Source organism: Anomalospiza imberbis, chromosome 7 (assembly GCF_031753505.1).
Source record: "Anomalospiza imberbis isolate Cuckoo-Finch-1a 21T00152 chromosome 7, ASM3175350v1, whole genome shotgun sequence".
NCBI classification, from domain to species: Eukaryota; Metazoa; Chordata; class Aves; order Passeriformes; family Viduidae; genus Anomalospiza; species Anomalospiza imberbis.
The window spans coordinates 31,884,172-31,906,977 of NC_089687.1; the positions used below are offsets into that span (position 1 = coordinate 31,884,172).

The 22,806-nt window shown below is 39.6% G+C and overlaps 1 protein-coding gene across 1 annotated transcript in view; it reads left to right on the forward strand.

Moving 5' to 3' along the window:
* Positions 1 to 16,424, forward strand: part of CALCRL (calcitonin receptor like receptor) — a 30,237-nt gene extending 13,813 nt beyond the window's left edge. Inside the window, exons 8-12 of the mRNA XM_068196390.1 lie at positions 488 to 548; positions 663 to 729; positions 6,211 to 6,429; positions 6,814 to 6,855; positions 12,616 to 16,424. Of these exons, the coding sequence (XP_068052491.1) occupies positions 488 to 548; positions 663 to 729; positions 6,211 to 6,429; positions 6,814 to 6,855; positions 12,616 to 12,837 (611 nt within the window). The 3' untranslated portion in view covers positions 12,838 to 16,424. The remainder of the gene's footprint in view (positions 1 to 487; positions 549 to 662; positions 730 to 6,210; positions 6,430 to 6,813; positions 6,856 to 12,615) is intronic.
* The last annotated feature ends 6,382 nt before the right edge of the window (positions 16,425 to 22,806 follow it).

Consider the following 22,806-nt stretch of genomic DNA (forward strand, 5'->3'; position numbering starts at 1 on the left):
TTTTTATTTTTTTCGTTTGGCTTGATTTCCTGAGTCTGATTTCAAAGTTGTTTCCTAAATACAGCAAGGTGTTGATACTTTCTCCTCATACCAGTGGGAACATGCTCACCACTGTTAAAGCTGTGCTCATACATGCAACCACCATTTTAATATTCCCTTCCTCTTTGCTGTTGCTGCAGATGGCAGCCTGAAAAGCATCTGTGTTAATGAAGATCACTTGTTACATTCTAAAAAGTGAAAAGTTGCTTTGCCTTTCCTGTGTGTTGCTGTGGACTTCCTGGCAAGTCAGTGGGAATGAGGTTTCACACAGCCCTCAGAAAGAAATCTAAGAAAAGAAAGTTTAAACTGGTCCATGTTAGTTTATTTCTCTGCAGGTATATAGTTTGGGTGAGGTGAAAATACAGAAGATTCCTGCAAGATATGCAAGTTTGCTTAGTTTTTAACCAGGTTTTACTAATGAAGAAAATACTGGCTTTTTTCTCCACAGGTTTTCCACTGATCCCTGCCTGCATACATGCTGTTGCAAGAAGCTTATATTATAATGACAAGTAAGTAGCTTCAGCTTGCTTTACAAAACTTTTATATTTTCTTTAAGGTAAAAAAAAAAAATAACCCAAGATAATAAATGCCTTTTTTTTTCTTTTCCTGTTTGTTTTCTGTAGTTGTTGGATCAGCTCTGATACTCACCTGCTTTACATCATCCATGGCCCTATTTGTGCTGCTCTCTTGGTAAGCATTTTTCAAAAAACATTTTGTTTCCTTGGGTTTTTTTCCTGGCTGCTCTTGATGAGCTTACAAAGGTAAGAGCCTTAAGCTAACATTTAGAGGTCACTGTCACTTGTGAGTCTGCTGCTTAACCCAGCAGGTGCCTCAGACACACAAGATGCAAGAAGTCTTGGCTTTGTTAAGGATCTGTGCCTCTGGTCCTTTGAGAAACTCAGGGTTTGCAATGTTGATTATCATTCCACTTAAATCCTAGCAACAAGGAAGGACTAAACCTTACCTGGAGTACTGGAGGGGAATTTAAAATCCTTCCTTTAGTTGAGAATGCCTCTCATGCCCAGACTAATTGCCAGGTGGACCCTGCTAGAAGCCTCATTGTATCACTGTGCTGTGGCCAAGCAGCCACCAGACTGTCTGAGGTTCAGGGAGAGGGGATTTGGATGCCAGGACTGACTGTGGGTGGGAATATGGGATGGAGAGGAATCACAGCAGGTGACTGTGAGAGAACCAGTGCAAATGGTTCTGCCAGTACCTGTGGCTATCCCTGTTCTGATGCTAATTTAGCTCTGCTTTGGCCACTGGGGTATTGCAGCTCCTCTGTTTCTGGAGTGCCCGTGAAATCTTAGAGCACGGTGTTCTGTCTGGCACCCCAAGTCAGTGCCAGCACTATTCAGTGTTCACTACTAAATGAAATTCTAGATGAGTAACTGAGGACATTGCTGCATAAAAAATCAATCTTGTATGTCAGTTGCACTAGGACTGGATTTACCCTATGAAATTCAGGCAGTAGATTGTTGCTAAATAGAAATAGGTGTGCAATTAAACAACTATCTACATAATGAACATAATTAGCATAGAGGCATTCCATATGTGATTAGCCCCTGACTGTGTATGACAGTCATTTGTTTTATTGTAGCAGAAACCTCGAGCTGATCTGGCCAAACTGCTGGGTCCGTGGCTGCTGACTTTCCTCCCTGCTTTTCAGGTCACAAAAGGCAGTTGATTAGGAATAAAAACCTTTATGGAAATTCCTTCCTAACTTTATGGAAATAATTTCAGTTTCTGATCTACACTTTGCTCTTCTGTTAACTTGTTAATGAATACCTGTGGAGGGCATTCTGTGTGTAGAGAATTCTCTCAGAAGACCATTGTATAAATCCTGGAATTCTTGTGACTCCCTTTTTCATTCACAGTGAAATTAACTAGTGAACTTAAATTTTGAAGAACGTGATGATACCATGACACACCTGAGCCCCTCTGTGTGGGCAGCCAGAGCAATGCCCATGAAGTTATGGAGAGCTGTGACCCTGGGGGTGTGAATTATTGCTGGTAATCTTTTGTCCTGTCAGACAGGTCTGCTGTATCTGTTCATGTGAGGATCTGCTGTGCTCTAATCCGTAAACTTAGACCCAGTTCTAAATCCTTTCAGTTTTGATGCTCTCTGCTTTACACAGATGAAACCCTGTTTTCAAAGAAAAGTATAGGTTTTTTTTTTTGCTGGGTTGTTGCTTCCATTGTTCTGGTGTCTCTTCACAGATATGTCACTTAAGTAAAGCTCTTTCAAGCTGAACGATAATTTTTATTAGAATTTGCTTTAAATAGCAATGTAAAAATTTGTGTAAAAGCTATGAGACTGTACTATCTTCTATGAAGTGACCTCATTTTAGGATGTAAGGTCATTTTTTCTCTTTCTAAGCAGTGGCCTCCACAAAATCACACTGCAAGTGGCCAGACTCCTGTGGAATTCGAATGCTCTGGGTCCATCCCAAATGACCAAGTCTTGTTTCTATTCAAGGCCACATTGAGAATGTTCTTTGATTTTACTGGAGGCATAATAATAATTTCTGTGGGGTTGTTCTGGGCAGTCTCTGTCCATCCTCTTTGCAATTTACAACTTTGTTCACCTGATATTCCTATATTTTTCATGACCCAACTAAAAGTATTTTTCTTGCCTCAGTACAATAAGTAAATTTATTTGAAAATCATGCAGCAATAACAGATTAAACTGTACATCTTGCCTGTGATGTGAAAGTGCTTTAAAGGAGTTGCTTTCCTTCCTGGAAACAAACAAACAAAAAAAAAAAGATATTTTATTCAATTCAGAAAAGACAAGGCAGGGCTAAAGATATTAGATTAAATGCATGTGTTTGGGCTTTGTGAACAGAACCCTCATTTGCTTAAGCAGCTTGCTTGCCAGATACAATTTCCACACTTTACTAAGCATGACCTGCTTTAGTAGACATTTAAGCAACAACACTAAACTGCAAATTAGATAACGAGGGGGAAGACACTGTTTCTATTTGCAGGAGCAGATCTCAAAGAACATGAAGGGGACTGTCAAGTGCGTGCCAGGGAAAATTGGCAGAAACCAATGGGAATTTAACTCTTGTACACCACTGAAAATCCTACAATTACATAAAGTTAAAAACAACGCTGCTTTTATGGTCCCTGTTGTTACGTAACTGTGGTCAGTTCTTCTGCCAAAGAAACAGGAGCAGACATAGGTTGCACTTGGGTTGGAATTGTCTTCAACTGACCATTAAATTACAACTGTCTGCCTAAGCAATCACAATTAAAGAAACAGAGGGGGAATGAGACAGTAGAGGGTGATGTTAGTTTGCATGCTAGACAAATATTGATCAAAATTGAGGGGGGAAGGGAAAAGGGATTGGTTTGCACTTCAGTGAAAACAGTAGTGATTTCCACATAGACTTCAGATGTGCCAGTGCTCCTGTGGTTTTGTTTGTTTGGATGCCTCTGGGTTATCTAGCTCTGCCATTTTTATATAAATATTGTCACAGGGATACTCCTTTCTCCCTGTAATAATGTTATGTATTGGTGTTGCATTCTGACAGGCCATTACAGATGCAAGTTCTGAGTGAAGGTGTGTTAGAAGGAAGTTCTGGTGCTTCCCACTTTGTCTTTCATGTCCTTGTGTTTAATGACTTTGAGCTGAAGTCGGTGCCAGGCTTAGGAGTTTAGAAATTGAATGCTCAGTAGTGTCCCAGCAGGCAAAGATATGGAGCTGAACAACTGCATTAAAAGCCAGGCAGTGACTACCAACTCATATCTAAAAATGTGTGTGCCCCGAGTGAGAATGGTCTGTTTATATCATCCTAAGGAAGAATTGAAACAGAACTTAGACCTACAAGGATTAATATACTAACGTAGTGCAAACTCAGCATGGAGAAAAGTAGAAACATCAGGGACATGAGGAGAGTTTAATTCAAAAACTGCAACCCTATTGACTTGGGAACTCGGCTTCAGTTCGCTGCCTCTGTCAAGCCAGAACCTAAATGCTCCTGAGTTTCCAGTGTAGGCATCAACACGTTGTTGTGGTTTTTTTTGTCTAGGATTGCCTTCTCTGCCTTTGTTTTTATTTTTGCTCAGTTGTCCTGTTCAGTTTTCAGGTCACTGTGGGGCTGTTGCTATTTCACTCTGTGTTCACTGTGCAGATAGCACAAAAGAGCTCCTTTGGGCTTTTCCAAACCATCGCAGTCAATTTGATGATAATGTGCATGCAAGGAGTTCCACTGCCCTACTTCTGCTTAAATGTAAAAATCTACTCAGCACCTTACTTAAAACTAGGACCTGTTTTCATCACTTTAATTTAAAATTCATTTCATCCCGATCTTGCTCTTATTTTCTGACAGAAGAGATATTCTTCAAAAATTGGTGCTACATACTTGTACTGACACTCGTCCTGTTCTACTTCAGCTCTGCCCTCTGCTTTGCCTCCTGCAGCTTTCTGATAGCCCTTTTTGCTATTTGCAAACTCTTTGCATGCTTAATTTTGTGCATTTTAGTTTTGGTGGGTGAAACAAATAGTAAAACTCTGTGCATATTGTAAAAGAACCAGCTCATTGGGTGCTGCTATTTATGCCTGGCTGCTGCAACTTTCATCTTCAGTTAGCACTTAAGGACAGTTTTATAGGAATTGGCCATGCTACCAAAACATGAGAGGATAGAAAACTCAGTGTTTGAGACATGCTAATGTTGAACAAGTAGATTTGAGAAGGATTAAATTTAGAAATAGAGGAAGGACTTATTGTCTGCACAAACTATAGGAAGTTGGATAGGGATCGTGGGCTACATAAAATCTAAATAAATCCCTTGAGAAAGAATCAGAAGACCTTGGCTGTTTAAACAAAGCTTAAAGGTAGCTGGAGGCTTCCAGGACAACTTCATGCAGTAGTTTCCTATGTAAAACAGCTTCCTGTTAGCATGATTTAAATAGCATGTAAGTAGAATATAAATAACATCACATATCTGTAAAGGGCCATGTTGCTGTAGTAGCACACAGCTATTTATTCTGAAAGCCTGAACTGACAGAAAGAATTCTGCCAGGGCTGTGCAGACAGAATGACACCTATGGTCTGAAATGCTTCCCCTGCTTGCTCCTGTGCTGCAGCAAGACAGAGCCTCCTCCTAGACCAGCAATTCTGAGGTGTTTTAGAAGGGATTTGTCTGTCTGACAGCTTCCTCCCCTACCCTCCTTCTGTCTGTAGTTGTTGGCAAGGGCAGACAATCCTCTGGAAGCACAGACAGGAACAGAGCCTGTGTCTGTCCCTTCCATGGCAGCTCCCCAGAGCACCTCTGTCCTGTCTCTGTGCCTGGGATAAGGGCACGGACTGCCTGAGCTCTCAGGGTCTCATCTGCCTGCAGCTTCCACTTGGGCTGCACGGGACACGAGGGTGGGCTGGGATCATCCCTAGGGCTGCTGTTGCTCTGGTTCCTCATCCCTGGAGGGGTGTGTGTGTGTCCATACACATACCTGTGTGAGTGTATCAGTTTTGTGCTTGCTCACAATGACAGTTTGGGATTTTTTTCCTCGTCAAACTGAAGGAACAGAGATCGACCATTTCTAACCAATAGAAAGCCTTAGTAACTATGGAAATAAGCAAGTTCAGTTGTGCAAGGGAATGACATAGAGCATCATCTCAGTGCTTGCCCCTTTGGCAGCTCTGCTGAAAGAATACAAGATCTGACCATTGGCCAAATCCACTGTTTGTCTAGAGGAACATACAGTTCCTTGTAGCAGCATTTTGCTGGGTTTTTAAAATTATCCTTATTTTATCTTCTCTATAAGTTTACCAAATTCATGTTTGAAAAATAAAAAGTAGCTTTTTGAGGAACCATATTTAAATACAAGGAGGGAAAAGCATCAATCTCTCTCTTGACCAACTTGAAAAGAATCAATCCTTCACCCATGCACTGTTACTGGCAGCAGAGAGAAAGGTGTGTGGGTTGTTACCACTGGCAGGTACTTTGCTTAGAGTTCAAGAAATGGTGTGGATACTGGAAGTTAGAGGCACATCTCAGTTACTTAAAGGTGTTTTCAAAGATGTTTATCTGATATCTCTTGTGTAATCACAGTGTGATTATACAAGCAGTGTGAGTTTGTGTTGTCTGGTTTCCAGTCTCACAAATCAGCGTGTGGAATTATTTTTCAGACCGCCTTCTCAGTGTCATTTCCTTTTCCGACAGGTGAACCTTTTCTTCCTGCTGAACATCGTTCGCGTTCTCATAACCAAGCTGAAAGACACCCACAAGGCTGAGTCCAACCTGTACATGAAAGCAGTGAGAGCCACCCTGATTCTTGTCCCTCTCCTTGGCATCGAGTTTGTGCTGTTCCCATGGCGACCCGAGGGCCAGATCGCTGAGGAGGTGTACGACTACGTGATGCACATCCTCATGCACTACCAGGTGGGAAGCAGCACGCAGCCCTGGCTCACCTGAGCTCAGAGCAGTTGGCATGGCAATCAAATAAAAGAGAAATGGTCGTGTTATTGCAGTTTTGAAAGATCTTCATGCAGTAGTCTTTGATTTCTCAGTATGCTGGATTTTCATTTGCTTACCTTCCAATTTTCAAAGGAAAGAAACATTGTGGCAGAAAGCTGGCCCCATATTTTTAGTGATCTATTTTTAGAAATAATTCATCATGTTTAGATTTGTCCTGCATTCTCTGTGCTATCTATATCTGAATTTTATCAGATACACATTTTATCAGATTTTACCCTTAATTATCTCACACCTGAAATAGCCTATATGCATATGAATTAAAACAGAATCTTTGGTTTTATTTTACAGGGTCTACTGGTGGCTACAATTTTCTGCTTCTTCAATGGCGAGGTAGAGTAACAGCTTTTACTATATCTATAACAATTTTTCTTTTTTATATTTTTGTTTCATCAGTTCAGGAGGTGGTAATTTATTCTTTTTTTTTAATTTTATGTCTAAATTTATCTAAATTAAAAGAAGAAAACAAAGTATCAGGATGCCAAGAGCAGAGCTTGGAAAGGACTATGCCATCATTCATGGCACCATTAAGTGTGTTAGGATTGATTCTTGGGTGCTAAGCTATACACATTTGTCTTGATTAAGAAATTGAAGAGAGTTGTCACTTTGCTATAAAGTCCAGATAACTACCATAACACTGAAAAGCAGTTCAACATCCAGAAGTTTATTTGTCTGTGTTGGAAGCTGTACAGGATGTTATCCTGGAGACTCACTGCTTGGTCCTTCCGTAGCAGGAACAGGGCCACACTGCACACACATTGCTGGGCTGGGGTATGGCTGTGCCCCATGGCAGGGGGCTGGAATTAGATGGTCATTAAGGTCTCTTCCAACCAAACTCCTTCTGTGAGTCTGGGATTGTTTTATGAGGCTCTCTGGGAAAATTTTAGGCTGAGATTTGGAAAAGTGTTTTTTTAGCAGAAGCAAAAAGGACCATTCCAACAGTCAGACCTTTACAGCTTGGTGCACTTGGGGCAGGAATTCGTGTGGGTCACAAGTGCATGTTTAAGGTACCACGATCAGTCAGTTCCAAGGACAGACCTTATTCTGACATTAGAGGATTGTACCAGGTTTCAGTAATAGATAGTATTGATCCTGTTGAAGCTGACAAGCTTCGCTGTTATCTTGGCTAGGTCAAGAACCCTGAGTGCACAGGGTGACTTTCACGTAGAAACTCTTGCCGCAGGCTGTAGAGAGTACACTTCCAGAGGCTTAGTGTAAGAGATCAGAGTAGTAGGACGGCTAAAAAAATATGTCTAAAATGGTTACTGTTCCTCTTTCTTGCAAAAAAACCCCAGCAACCCCAAAACAAATGAACAAAACTACCCCCACCAAAAAACTAACTGGTAATTTGCCAACACTTTTGGCAGAGGAACAAATAAAATGCTATACTTATTCCTACACATCTGTTTGCTCATTTGTTCTACATTTAGTGTGGTTACAGTATAGGCTGTAAGCAGAAATTTGGGAGCAACCAGATGTTTTCCTAAGAGTGAACCCTTAGGGTTTTTTATCAGATGTTCTAAAATTGTGCCAGTGTGTTTCTGTAGTGGTATTGGGCAGTAATTTTTACTCAGAGGTAAATGTTTCACTAATGCTAGAATTCATTAGTGTAAATTGCCCTTCCTTCTCTTCCCAAGTCCAAAGCTGACAGAATTGCAATGAAACTACTATGGGCTTTGGAGGTTTATTTGTGTGTCTTTGTTGTGCGTCCCCCCACCCAAATGCTTCAGTCTCACTGGTGTTTTGCCAGGGAGCCAGAAAAGACAAAGATAGGCTTTCTCTGGGTTCAGTGGGTCTGGGACAGGGGCCTTGATCTGATTTTACCATAGAGTAGATGCAGGTTCAAGTCCCTGCTCATACATTTACTTCAAATCATGAAGATCATTAAGTGCTCTGGATTGGATCTGATCACTTGCCCTCACTCTGCATTGACATTTCACACATTCTTTCCCTTCTACAGTGCAGAAAGCTCAGGATGCCTTCACAATGCCATAGTATAGTTCAGAATGCCTTCTAAAAACAAGAATTTTGAAGAATCAGTTTGTTCTGCTCCAGTGGAAATTTAAGGAGGAAGGGTGGAAAACCTGAAAATTTCTGCAGTTTTTATGAAACAATATTGTCCGCTGTTCAGTTCTGTCTTCATCCTTGTGCCTCTTCCAAGGCTGCTTTTAATTTTAAATTGTGATTGATTTTGAAATCTATTCCTGTATCTGGTAATATTTCATTGTTACAAACTCATATTTTTTTAACATATCCTTTTCTGCTGTGTAAGAAAAACCAAACCTGAGTCATCCCCTAAATTCACCATGGGCTCATCAGTGGTAAAAGATGATCTCTTCCAACTCATACAAATGCTAATAAGTGAATCACTGCTTGAATATCTACTTGCAGAATAATATTTAAAGGAGGATGTAGGTATTTTAGCATTTATTAATTTAGGAGTTCAACTTTTAGACCACAGACCTTGACTTAGTTAAACATACATGTCTGTATTTGCTCTCTAGAGAGTGGAAATTTATCCTTTTTAGACCGCTTTAGGGTTCAGTGCTTCAGTGATCACTATACTTTTTTTAAATTATTTTCAGTACACCTTGCTCAGGAAAGGACCTAGTGCTTTATAAACAACTGTATCAGTAAGGAAATTCAAGGGGAGAATGTAGGTAGGGAAAAATGTCAGCACAGAAAAAATGTTTTTCATTTTTCTCCTAAAAGGTTCTAGCCCCAGCAAGTGGGGCTGCAGGCCAGGGGTATTAGCAATTAAAAAATGCTAAAAGCACTAATTTCTTTCTAAGTCTTAGCCTTTTACTGTAGTGTGTTCTGCACCAAATATCAGGAGCCAAATCCTGTTCAAGCAAAACACTTCTGGCCAAAAAGTGAACAAAAGTGATCTGCTAGGATAGAACTTCAGTGAAGATGAATTAAGAAATGTAAGAAAAATAGCTGGTATGTGCTGCTGACTGTAGCCAAGGAACATCTCCAGTTTGCTGAGCAGAGCAGCCAGGGATGGCCTGTCAAATCCAGTTCTTGCAGGCACTGCAGCTGCTGGTCACAAAGCTCCTCCAGACAGGGCGGATGTGCAAGCCCTTCTGCTTGGATGCTCTGTGCCAGGGCTTCCCCAAGGACACTCACAGTCTGCTCACGGGCCAGCAGCCCACAGAGCAAGATGCTCTCAACACATCACGTTTGCCAGCTTCAGATGGCCTAGCGTGGCTTTTGGGGTCATACAGGCTGTGGTCAGAGGAGAAGCTTGTCCCAGATCTCTGATAAATCAGTAGGAAGATTCCTGTTGAAATTTTAATAGCAGGTGCTATAATGACCTACATGATCTGTGTAAGCCTTGTGGGGTTAGTTTGCTTTTTTTCCTTCATTTCACTGCTCCTGAGAAATGTTGCCATGAACATAGTCTCAAGTTTGCGAGGTTATACAATCTGTTGTACAATAGATGAGATGGATGAGGCTGTGTTGTGGTTTGGTTTGTTTTTTTGTTTTTTCTCCTGGTTGGCTACTGAGCTGTTTAATTTGTCTGATAGCCAACATCAAGCTACCAGTGTTATAGGGCTGAAGGAGTCCTTCCTGCAAACTCATCAAATCCAGCCATTATTAAGTTACAAGGTGAGAAAAAAAGATTTTTCCAGCTGGAATCAGTATCTCTGTTAATGACTGAGAAACACAATTATATAATTACAATATTTTTCATTCAATGCTTTCCTAAACATCCTTTCATGTAACAAAGTTACAAAGTTCTACCCCTCCTGAGCTGAATTTACAGCTCCATGCCACTCTTCAAAGCTGAGGAGAAGGTGGTAAAAGTTCTATTCTCACATTGTGGGCAGACACACATATTGTTTAACAGAGTGTAATTGATTTTTCCCATCTTTTTCTATAAATGATTGGAAGGTTAGAGAAGACTGAAAGACACTCACAATAGACGAAAGGATATAAGACCCTACAAGAACAGACACACAGCAGGGCAGGGGTGCAGTCCTGATTCAGCAGTAATGGAGAGGCTTTGGGAAGAATGCCAGGAATACGTGGCTGTTAGAAATGCATGGAGAGAGTGTGATGGGCACTGGGGCAGGCAGAGAGGAAATGTTCTTTGCCCATACAGGAAACCCTTTTTATAGCTCTCTGTCCTGGCATGGAGCAGCTGGACTGCTTTTCCCTGGCAGTAGCCCCAAGACACTTGTCTTGCAGGGATGCTGGTGACTCTCAGGAGCCATGGAATCCTTTAGGATTGGTTAACAAATGTTATTAACAAGCAAAAATAAGATGAATAATTGTTACTGAAGGAACCAGGAGAAGTGTGGGAGAGGAGTGGAGTGTGTAATTTGGCAAGCCTAGTTAATCTCCCAGCTCCGCCAAGAGACTTCTTTGACCTTGTTAAGCCATTTAGTTCCAGTTGCTGGCATTTTCCCCACCTCCAGCCTGTCTTGTCTAAAGTGAAAATTGCTCAATGTGTAATTTTTTGCATGTGTGTCTATGTTCAAACTCTGAGCTTATTGAAGTAACTGACTGTGAAAGGAGAGCAAATAGCACATAGCTCAGTGATGAACACAGATTGATTCCAAACTAAATCCCAAGCTTCCCTCTTGGAAAAGCTGGAATTTTGAATAGGGTCCTTGTCTTGGCTTTATGATAGATTACTGGAGGTGGATTCAAATTGTGCAAAGGCTTAAGGTTCTGTATTAGCTCTATTCTGAGGTTCTATGCAATGCATATAATAATTAATCAAAAACTTCCCATGCTGAAACAAGAACTCGGCCTTTAGACTCTGAGGAAGTACAGAATTTTTATATGAAAAGCAATAAGATCTGAAACTCAAAGTTATTAAGATAATTGATTTCTCAGTGTTTGAAGATTTGTATTTAGATGTTTAGAGTGGATTAGGAAGTTTTTGTGAACAGTAAGAGAACACTTCCCTTGCCCTAAAATGCTAATTTGTTATGTTAATTGGTTGATACTTCTTTCCTTACTGTCTAACATTTCCTTGTAAAGGATTTTAGAAATATGAAGTTCTCCTTTAAACAGAGATTTCTGATACCAGACTGCAGGAAGTCTAAAAACTACATCCCTTTTCTTGTATTTATTTTTATTTTTCACTATTAAAGCCAGAGTAAAATTAGATAAAAGGAGCCATTGTGTCAGGGAAATGGAAAGCAAACATAAACCCAGAAGACATATGGAAAATCCTAAAAATATTTATCCACAATATAAACAATTAACTGGGGCAGTCCCTGTTCACTGGTTAGCAGTTAGGACTGTTTTTGTACAAAGTTTGGCTGAAAAGAAAATTAAATATTCATGACCTGTAGGCAGTTTTTTTAACATAGAAAAATGTCTGAAAAAGCAACAACAGAAGCTACTACCGTTGTTAGCATTCCCCACTTGGCATGTGCCCTGAAAGACTAATTCTGTGTGAATTTCATGAATGTGACACTTCCTCGCTCCAGTCTGCACAGGTGTTTAACCATATTGGAGGGGAGGAAGGCCATGACAAACATCACATCCTTTCAGTGGAGACATGTAAACCAATGAGGCCTTCAGCTATTTTATCAGCTTTATTTTTAACTCTGGTAGAAATGTGGAGTTCGGGAATTTGTCCTTCTAGTCATTTGCTTAAGGTATGGCCAGAAATTGGGAAAGACTGACTTGTGCCAAAAGCATAACAAATGGAAATTATGGTTTGCTGAGAGTAAATGGATTTACAGCTGCTGAGGATGTGGCCTTTTGAAAATAAGGACGAACAGAAATTACCTTTTCCACCTCTGTTTCTGGTCTGTCCTACACTGGACTGCAGTTCACAGGGGAGGAAGCAGAAAATTGCGTGCCTGCTGTTCCTCCTGTAACCTGTGCTTTTTCTGAGCAGTTAGTGCACTACAATTGTAAAATGTCATTACTTCACACCAAATTTGATGAAAAATAATGCTTACCTAAGTGGTGAATAATTCAAGTGCTAAATGGCAGGTAGATGAGTATCCTTGTCCAGCATTTCTGAGCCTTACTGTCCCATTTGCTGAGACAAAGAGCGAAGAGACAAAGAACGAAGGCCCTGAGCTGTTTTTTAAGTGCACTTTGCTTTGTCTGGGGGCACAGGTGCAGGCTGTCCTGAGGAGGCACTGGAACCAGTACAAGATCCAGTTTGAGCACAGCTTCAGCCACTCGGACGCCATGCGCACGGCCTCCTACACCGTGTCCACCATCAGCGACGTGCAGGGCTACGGCTACAGCCACGACTGCGCCAGCGAGCACCTCAACGGCAAGGGCTACCACGACATGGACAGCGTGGCACTCAAGACTGAGAAGCTCTATGGCTGAGGGGCTGCCCCCTGCCAATCCACGGCTGATCCAGTGACTTCATGGCCAGAAGATCTCACCTACCTTGGGAAATGTTATTCTCCTGGATGATGCAAACTAAACCAACGCGTTTCTCGTGCGTATGTGTGTGTGTGTAAACACGCGTGCATATATATCCGTGTGTTTGTGTATCTATACAGTATGGACATCTGTACATATATATCTATATATGTATGTGCATTTATATAAGGATACAAACTTTGCCTCTTCAGTTTCTACTGTGTAGACAAAGTTGGCAAATTTTTGTACAAAGGGAATCAATGAAGGATTTCTTATTTTCTTGGAAGTTTGTATAAGACTGTGCTGTGTTGAAGCCACTTCGTTTGCCTATAGAATCTTAGAGTGTAAATACCATACTCTGTTGTCTTAATTCAACCTAAAATAGGACAAATCAAAATGGTTTATGTAGGTGCAATAATAACAAGAAGTTTTCCAGGTTCTTTTTTTGGTCCAGCATTCATTTGGCTGTCAAAAAAGCCTGACAGGTAGGCTGAGGTAGCAGATTCAAAGATAGATACTGCTGTTTTGGTTAAAGAGATTGATGTTTTGCTTTGGTTTGGCCAGTTTGTTTTCTTCCCACTGTTTTACACCAAGCACAGAGACACCACTTCCAGTGTGAGCCTTCATGTACTTCTGTACTGCAGTGTACTGTCTTGCACCAAGATTTGAGCGATTTTACTTAAGCTATTTCAGGATATTCAGAAGTGTCTCCTTCTCCTGAATTGTACGGAGGTTTTCTTCTGGATTTAACCAAGACAGGACTGATGAGGCCTCACTGCCAGAGTGCAAAGGAGTCACCTGAGTCACTGTGAGTACTTCCAGACACTCTAATAACTGCAGCTGGTGGAAGGTCACTGCGTGCTGAAGGAATTTATTCAGCTGGAGAAGATCATGTACAAAATTCGTGGTAGCATTGTTCTGATTTTACTTTTACGTATTTCCCTGGCCATATGCTTGCTAACTTATTCCTTCATTCTTGGGGCAAAGTTTTGTGGCTGTTTTTGTTGTCTGAGGTGAGCATGCAAGACTGAACACAGTGCACATGATATACTACCTTTAAAGCCAGTATATGAGACTCAGACTAATCAAGCAAACTAATATTAGTAATTATCATTATTTGGAAAATCCAGTATAAGTTTTGTATTAGAAAGGTTCAAAACTTTATGGATTGAGAATTTCAATATTATTTTGGATTCATTGATTCTGAATCTCTGTCTCAGTTAATTAGCTAAGAACAGTACTTTGTGTTGTTTCTTTGGTTCTGCTGGTGCATAAAGGTCTCACTGAAAACTAGGAGGTTGTCAGGAAGTGAGACACTTGAGAAAGTGTCTTTAAAGAAATTTGTATTTTTCTTAAACCTTTACACTTTAAAGAAATAGTAGTTTTCTTAAGTGAAAAGACAAAAATGCTCAAGAAGGGCATGAAACAAGGTGAGTTCACTGAAAATTAAAAATGTAAGAAAAAATTTTATACATTTCATTTGCAGATAAGTCTACTTGAAATAGGGAAAAACCAAAATTAGGTAGAAGAAAAAGTAGATACTGGAACAGTGGCAGACTGTTTTGCTAATGAACATATTACTGATGCATGTAGTCCAGTCAAAAAATTGGAAGACAGTTCTTTCTGAGACCAGTTTGAAATAATTCTGCATACAAAATTGTTGTATACAAACCACCTTGACTTAGACATTTAAACATTTTTGTCAGTCGCTTCTCTCTACACTTCGATAGTGTCTAGGTAATTTTTGGTGTTTATTACTTTGTGATTTCATAAGGTGTTTCGTGTTTTGTACTTACAAAGAAAACATTGGGAGGATGTAGCAGGGTCCTGCCACTTGCACCTTTATTTAGTGTTACTTTACAACTCTTATGTCTGGAGATTGAACATAGGAAGTGTTTTATTGATGATACAGTTTCACAATATAGAATCCCAGCTAGGATGCACAAATGAAGATTTCTCCTCTTCTGCAGGGCTGTCTGGTCAGTTGATGGGGATGATCTGAAGAATCAGTTGGATTGTGTAGAGTAGTGTGAGATCTGGCAATCAGATGTCACAGTCTCTTAAATTTTAAAAGTGACAGCAACAATGTCTGCTACAACATGTCTAGAGGCTATTTACAACTCTGCCTGCTGATCTTTGTAGTGTTGATTAACATTTGTGCAATGTTCTGAAGATACCAATGGTGCAGAAAATCCCTGCTCCAGTGTAGCAGCTTTACATTTGTGGGACCAGATCATCAGCTGGTATAAATCTGTCTTGAGTTCCCTTTGCACAATCTGCAGGTACCACTGAGACTCAAAGCCCAGACAGGTGTCTGTCCATTTATATGTGCTGTAAACCATTTATGGCATATTATTAGACAATTATTTCATGGTACCTGGTGCACTGTTGTTGTAATTAACACATAGATGTTGGTTTAGCGTGTGATACAGTATTAGACTTTAATTAAGCTTCATTCTCAGAGAGGCAGTTCAAATTTAACAGGCTACAGGTTTTGTCATTTAATATATATATTTCTATTAGAGAAATGTGTAATTGTAATTTAGGAGGGAAAATTGTTTTTATACAGAAATTACCCTACTTCTAGGTGGACAATCACAGCTTCCTTCTAAGCACACACCTGCCCATCTTCACTTTGGAAAAGAAACACAGCCAGCTGGATGTGCAAGAAAATATTTCTGGCTGTGAAGGGTCACATGTATAGCAGAGCTATATTTCCCTTCTCCTACTGAGGTTAGATAATCTGCTTTCTAATTTGTGTTGGAAAATACCAATTCCTTGTTTTGTCTTCCTACCTCACCTTTTTTCAGTTTCTGCATAGCTAAGAGAAGATTCTGCTTCTTAAAATGTTTTTCTGTCACCGTAAGTTAAAATCAAATTCTTATGCTGATTTCTCATGGCTTTCTTCTACTTTACAGACTGTTGTAGTCCATAGCTGTATTCTCTGGGATGGAAGTAAACTCTCTTTTGGTGGGGCTGTGAGATTCCTTTGAACATGCAGATTATTATTTGTTTAGTACCTGTTAGTATTTGCTGTTTCCTTTTTTTTTTTTTTTTAATTTAGTGAGGATTTATTGTATCAATCTACAGGGGCTACAGCAATAGTTGTCTTATGTTTGTTATCTGTAACACCAGCATGTTATGATTCAATGAGAGAAAATGTCTGTTTTTAATGCTACTGTCTTCAATTAATAAATGGCTGCATTGCAGGGTCCCTCAGTTGGTTGTTTCATGTTGGCATTTATGTTATTCAGTTTTTCATGGTGGTGATCTACAAGAGTATTTGGCTGTAGAAATGCTGCAACATGTACTCATTTTGATGTCAAGAAACATTTGGGCTGGCAACCAGGCAACATTCATTTATTGTACTATGTAAATAAGATTAATAGAAGCTATGGCATTGTATTTATTGCTTACACTAAGAGGAAAATGGAAAAAATGTGAAGTTATTTTTTTGGTTGTTTCGTTTTCACCTGGTTCATATGAATAATGCATTTTAATTGCTGAGAAAAGTATTGTTTCTGATCAATAAAATATTACTCCATTTATTCATCTCTCTTGTGCTGTAATGTAACAAAGCTGATCTAAATTGACTTTTACAGATGTCTTAACTCCATGATAGTTAAATATTAACCCAGGGAGAAAGTAATTACATAGAGTTACTAACAATTATTCTGGTTTTAAGTGTTTTTCAATACTTATATTTAATACTAGAGTGCTCAATTTCTGGAGGAAGTTTGGACATAAAATTACTTATCTGAAAGTTTGATATTCCTATTTCTTGTCTTCTGAACCCACCTTTTAATAAAAAGTCAATAATACTTACTTACATTAAGCCAAAATGTCTGTTTCATCAGGAACTAACAGCAGAGTAGAGACTAAATTGAGTATATCCATCTTCTTCATAGCATCAGTCGAGGTGGAGGTAGATAAGCAAACCTGAGCTCAAGTAAAACTCCAAGAAATATTTAACCCCCCCCCAGGGTATCTTAAATACTGGGTGTTAATATTACAGTTACTCCTAGTTAAAGTGTGCCAATATCCATCCAAAAAATGCACAATCTCCTGCCTCTCTTCATGGCTTCTTAGCAGCAGCCTGTAATTGCAGGTAGGTTTTTTTTGATCTTCAGTTCCTAGGACCAAATGTCAGGCAGTAGAAATTGTAAGAGACTAAGTTGTGTCTGTTCTTTCAGTTCTCTACCAATACTCCCACTTACTGATTCTCTGTATGTACAGAGTTAAAACTGGTCCATTTAACAATTACTCTATACTGTTATGCAAGTAACTGTAGAGAAGTAGATCCAATCCCCCAAGTCCAAAAGCTGCTCCTTAAAACATTTTATTGTAACTCACGGCCAGCAGTAGAAAAGGAGCACAAATGATAGCTACAGTAGCATTTTCCAGTGCAGTATAGGTACCCAAAAAGCAATTAAACAGCAAAATGAAACCCAGCATCCTAACCCCCTCAGACTAAACCAGGATCCTTATACTTTCTATATAATTTTAAAAGAGGAAATTTTCTTACAGCACAAGACATTGAAACAAACTTACCAATATCCCATCAATAGTGCTACAGAATCCTGTTCCACTCTCCGCAAGATACAAAGATTACTGCCTTTGAAAATATTCCAATGGTGTATCTTGCATGTTCTTGTCGTGACAGTCACCATTGAAGTCACAGTTCTAAACCGAAGTTTTAGCTTTTGAAAATTATCTCTGAACATCTCTGTGCCAAGAAAATACAAAATTCATTTTGAACTAGATGAAATCCATTCCAAAGTGAGTCTGACTGCAAGTGCAGCAGTGACAGACCCCTGTTTATAATTGCAATTATCTATCAATCACCCTACAGCTGCAGCTCTTTAACATCTTTTAAACCATACTCCCTAAACGAATAATTCCAATTTATCCACATGGAGTTCAAGCTTCATTTGAGGCAAATGACATACAAGATTCTTTTTAAAATAAACTCAGTTTTATCACTGCCCCCTAAATTTTAAATAAATTTTCAGCCAGTACTTCTAATGACTACTTCAAAGTTTTCTTCCCCTCAACAAGATTAACCACTCTAAATAAAAACTCTTACAAAATGAAAGATCCTATGATTATTGCTAATTCCTTTGAAGCTTAATACATTGTTTTATATCAATTTAAAAAAATAAAAATACAAAAAAAAAAAAAAAAAATCAAAGCCTGTTTTCTGAAAAGTGCTTACACACTATTATTAATTCCTGACTTAAGATGAACAAGCTTTCCTGGAAATTCAGATTTCACAATCGGTATCAAAATGAAAAATGGCCACAAAGGAAAAAGTGCCTAGAGGTGCTGGTGGTGTCTGGTGAATCCAAGTTTTATTGGTGGATGCAGGCAATCTAAACTGAGTTCTTCCCAGTGGAGGAGCCAGGAGCAAACCCTTCTATGCAGAGAATTGGTTTGGAGCCAGTGGGCTCACGGCCAGTGCTTGGGGCAGAGTCCAGCAAGGAATCCCAAAGCTGTACAGCAAATGCATAATCATAAGCCATGCACAGATTATCAAAGCAGAAAACAGGCTTGAACACAAGTCTTCATGTATTTGCTTAGTTCCTTACCTTGATATTTGCCAGTGAAAGGTGACAAACGTTTGTCTGTAGCAGAGAAACTCCCTCCTGCGTGCATTGGACAGGGATCACTGTAAAGTGGTGGTGTCTGACACAGTGAAGGCCATAGACAGCTGTTCCATATTGTGACAGTCCACTGTATCTCTAGTAGCTTTGCATATAAATATTTAAGAAAATAAAATACTGAATTAGTAGGGAAGAGCAATATTTAGATGCTACAAAAAGTAGACTGCACTAAATAGAAATAGCTGTCAGAGTTAACACAATAAACGTGATGATACAAAAACTTTGCTAGGTATGAGGGAAGTACAGCAAAGGGGACAAAACGTAGACTAAAGTGTTCTGTGCCTATATTTTTTTAATTGTGCTATAAAAGGTTTTCAAAGCAGAGTATTGCTATCTTTTAAACCACATATTTATAGACTTAGAGAAATTATAATGACTTTGTCCCTCACGCTCCCCTGGATGTAGACCTGAAACATCAGAGAAAAGCTAGGAACACAAATACTTAATCACATTTTCCTTAGCTAACCTTGAACAGGAGCCAAATACGTGCAAATTTAGCAGAACTCTCCAAAGTGCATTTGGCAGGGTTTCCTGGAGGGATCTGCAGCCACGGAGCAGGGCCCGTACCCAACCTGTTCCTGTTACTCACAAGAGCTCCCATCCTGGGATGCCAACTGGACTCCAGCAGCTGTCCTCAAGCACTGGCTCCTTCTGGCATAGTTTGGGCAGATGATTGCAGTAAGGGTTTCCTTACTCCAGAGTTTGCTTCCAGAGCCTGTAGGCATTCAGCCACCAGAGATACTTCAGGATCTGCAACAAGAAAATTCACAGCAAGAGCTCTCGGTCTGAGATGACCTGAAGATTCCTCAAGTTTATGATTTTTCTATTGATACTATTTTTTTTTTTTTTTTTTTTTATTTTTACTATTTATTTTTACTGGTTTATTAGTTTATTATTCTATTCCATGGGTTATAGCACAGTGCAGTGACAGTGCCTTGTTTTTCATATTCCCAACCCTCGTACAAAAAGCATCTCCATTTAACGTAACTGGGATACTCTTTATCCAGATGATGCAATGGACTTGCTACAAGAATTTAGAAAGTTAGAATATCAATGCCTTCAAAATCTTCGTAGCAGATACCTGTGGTAAAACTAGCTAAATTTCAGATAAATTCAAGGTATGGACTCTGAGCAAAACAGTCCTTTCCAGTCCAAGTCTTTATTTGCTATGAGGTGTAGAAATTGTCTCCCTTTCCTTTTGTCAGTGGAAAATGACAGCAGCTATTTTTCATGTAAAGCTAACTACCTCCTATTTTTTTCCCCACATGGACTCATGTCTAACAGTCAGAAATGTTCTAAATAATCTTCTCTAGCTGTAATTAAAAGGCTTATTAGAATGATCTGTAATTCATGTGTAAAAAATTCTTAGAGAAGATGGTTCAATCAGGAAGCTTTCACAGAAATAATGAAAATGTTGAAAGCAAAAATAGAAACATGCTAGTACCAAAACTCTCTAAATGTATTTTTGTTGCAGACAACAACAGCACTACTTATAATTATGTTTTCATTATATAATTATGTTTTCATTATATAATATAAAAAGATTTTTATCTTTTAAGCCATGTAAAGTGAGGTTTTTTTAGAAGTACAGGCATTTCAAGTGGTAAAGTATACTTTCTATTTAAACGTCAGCAAAATATTTTGAGTTTTACATCTTACTGTCTGTCCCATCACCTCAGGTCTATGTATTTCTCCATGACTTTTATTATTTCCAATAAAATCTTCCTCTCATTTCTTAATGTTCACCAAAGGCCAGGCCCCAGCAGTTATCTATGCTCTGCAAGATGCTTTCCTCTCCACCAGCCATTTCCAAAGATGGAAACTGGAGGTAATACTGCTCCAGCCTAGCATCCTTTCCCAGCTGTGCCAGGAGCAGCACAGGAGGGCAGTCACCAGCATTCCCTGAGTTTCATGGCACAGGAGTGAAGGAAGTGCAGCCTCAGAGAGCCTTTACCTCACTCATTTCCTAGGCAAAGTTGTTCTGGCACTGGGGAATAACTGGCGTTGCTCCTTCCTGCAAGGAAAAATGCACAGAGCTGGTTCTGGCTGGACTCTCTCTGCTGAGCTGTGGAATCTCTGACATTCTCCTCAATCACTCCTTGTTTATGCCTCTTGGTGCTGTTGAAACAAATGATGGGAGCAGGAATCTCCATCAGTTCCTACATACAGTGGTGGCTGCAAACTTGAAAGCCAGAAAAATCTAATTTATCCTATTCCCAATCCAGCAAAAGCATGAAATAAAAGCATAGAATTACTGAACATACAGAGCACACTGTGAGCAAATAACACCAAGGTCATGGGTTCAATCCCTGGACAGACCACTCCCTTTGGAGTTGGGCCTTGTGGGTCCATTGCAGCTCAGAACATTCTGTGATTGTGACCAGAGACAACATTAGCATGCAAAGCTTATAAAGCAGTGTTATAAAAACAAAAAACAAACAAACTGACTAAAAAAAAAAAAAAAAAAGAAAAAGTACAAACCAAAAAGAAAGTGAATTAAAAAGATGCTTGTACAGATAGGGACTGTCTCTGATTTAAGAATTCCAAAAACAGTCTCTCTTCTCTCCTTGCAAAAGACTTGTACTTCAGAATAAAGAAATATTGCACATCCACCTATTTGGAGATATTCCCCACTAGTTTTCCAGACACAGACATGCTGGTGAGAGGAAAAATTAAGAGGGGGCCTGGGGCTTCCTCCATTAGCATCAGTGGGCACAGCCCACCTAGCAGAAAGGAAGGGGCAGCAAATCCACACATCTCTTTTGCCTTTTCTTTCCCTAATTTCCCTTCTTTTATGCACAACAGGATATAATCTGGCCTTACCCACAGTGATTCTACACGATGAATTCCTTAGACAGCCAGCCCAGTTCCCAACAATGAGTGCCAAGACAAAGCAATCATTCTTATTTCTGTTGAAGCAAGACTTACTGTCAGAGGTATTTACTGTAGAATTAAATTCTATCTCCTTTGTCTAGGCTAGATAGGAAAGTTCCCATAGACTTAAGTGAAGCAGTTTGGATAAGACATCCAGACCATGCTAACAGTCTTGAACTGAGCATGACCTTTTTAAAGGTTGAAAATTCTTTCTTATTAATGTCTCCCTTGGTTGCATCTCAAAGCAACCATCTATAGAACGATTAGCCTAGTAGGGGTTCTTTCTGAACTGGAACTAACTAAATTGCAGAGGACTAGTGTGAGTTTGGGTTAAATACAGGTGGGTGTGCACCCACACAATTATTAAATAAATAAAATTTAAGAAGCAAGTTTTCCCTGCTTTCTTCTACCTACTCCTAGAACTAACACTGTTATCATATTCACAATACAGCAGCATCCATGCAGTCTGCCCATGGAACACCTTTTTGGCATGTTGCATTCACCAGCTTCTTAACAACCACTGTGAGACCTCAGATTCCAACTCATTTTGCATTTGACCAGCCAACTGTGGTGTTCATTCCAGCTCTCCTTTATGGGCTCTGTGCTACCTTTGGTGAAGTCCTATACATTTATTATACAGCACTTATTTGAAGCAGCCTCTGAAAGTGCATTATCACCTACAGGCAGGAAAATCATCAGGTTTTAAAAGTCGTGATAGGGGTGTGTTCTCCAATCAAGGGCAAGGTAGCTGTGCACTCTGATGGACATGCTGTGTGTTTAGCAAGCAACACTCAGAGAATCAAAATTTTCTTCAAGTCTCAAATAATTGACATGTACAGGAGAATGTGAGTTACAACAAAGGGAGAAAATATGCTCTGAAAGACATTAAAATACACAATGAAAAAATCAAGTTAATGGTGCCTTCAGAAAACTGACACTGAAGCTATCACCTTTTCCTGGCCTTTTGTTTATGTTCTCAGGCCCACAGTGACCTGAAGGATGTGATGTACTGAAATCACTACATGTACATCTGTCTTCAGGGCACAATAGGAAAGAACAGAGGGGTACCTGTCAAAAAGATCCCTTGTCGCTAAGATCAGAGGGTTTTTATCACTGCTGCCCCATTGCCCTCATCATCAGGGTACTGTAGTGAATCTCCTTTTCTAGACCCATTGTGATTTTGACCAGTGCAGATAATGCACTGATGTGATAATTACAGGTCCAAAATTACACTTCCTTGCATAAGAGAGATGTTTAAATTTAAAGGAGGATGCTGGCAGGTATTTCTGTATCATCATTTTCATACTCCATTTTTCACACAAGGCAGCTCAAAGGACATACTAAAGATACATGAAATATCATCTAGTATGTTCTTTTGAATGTAGAGACAGGC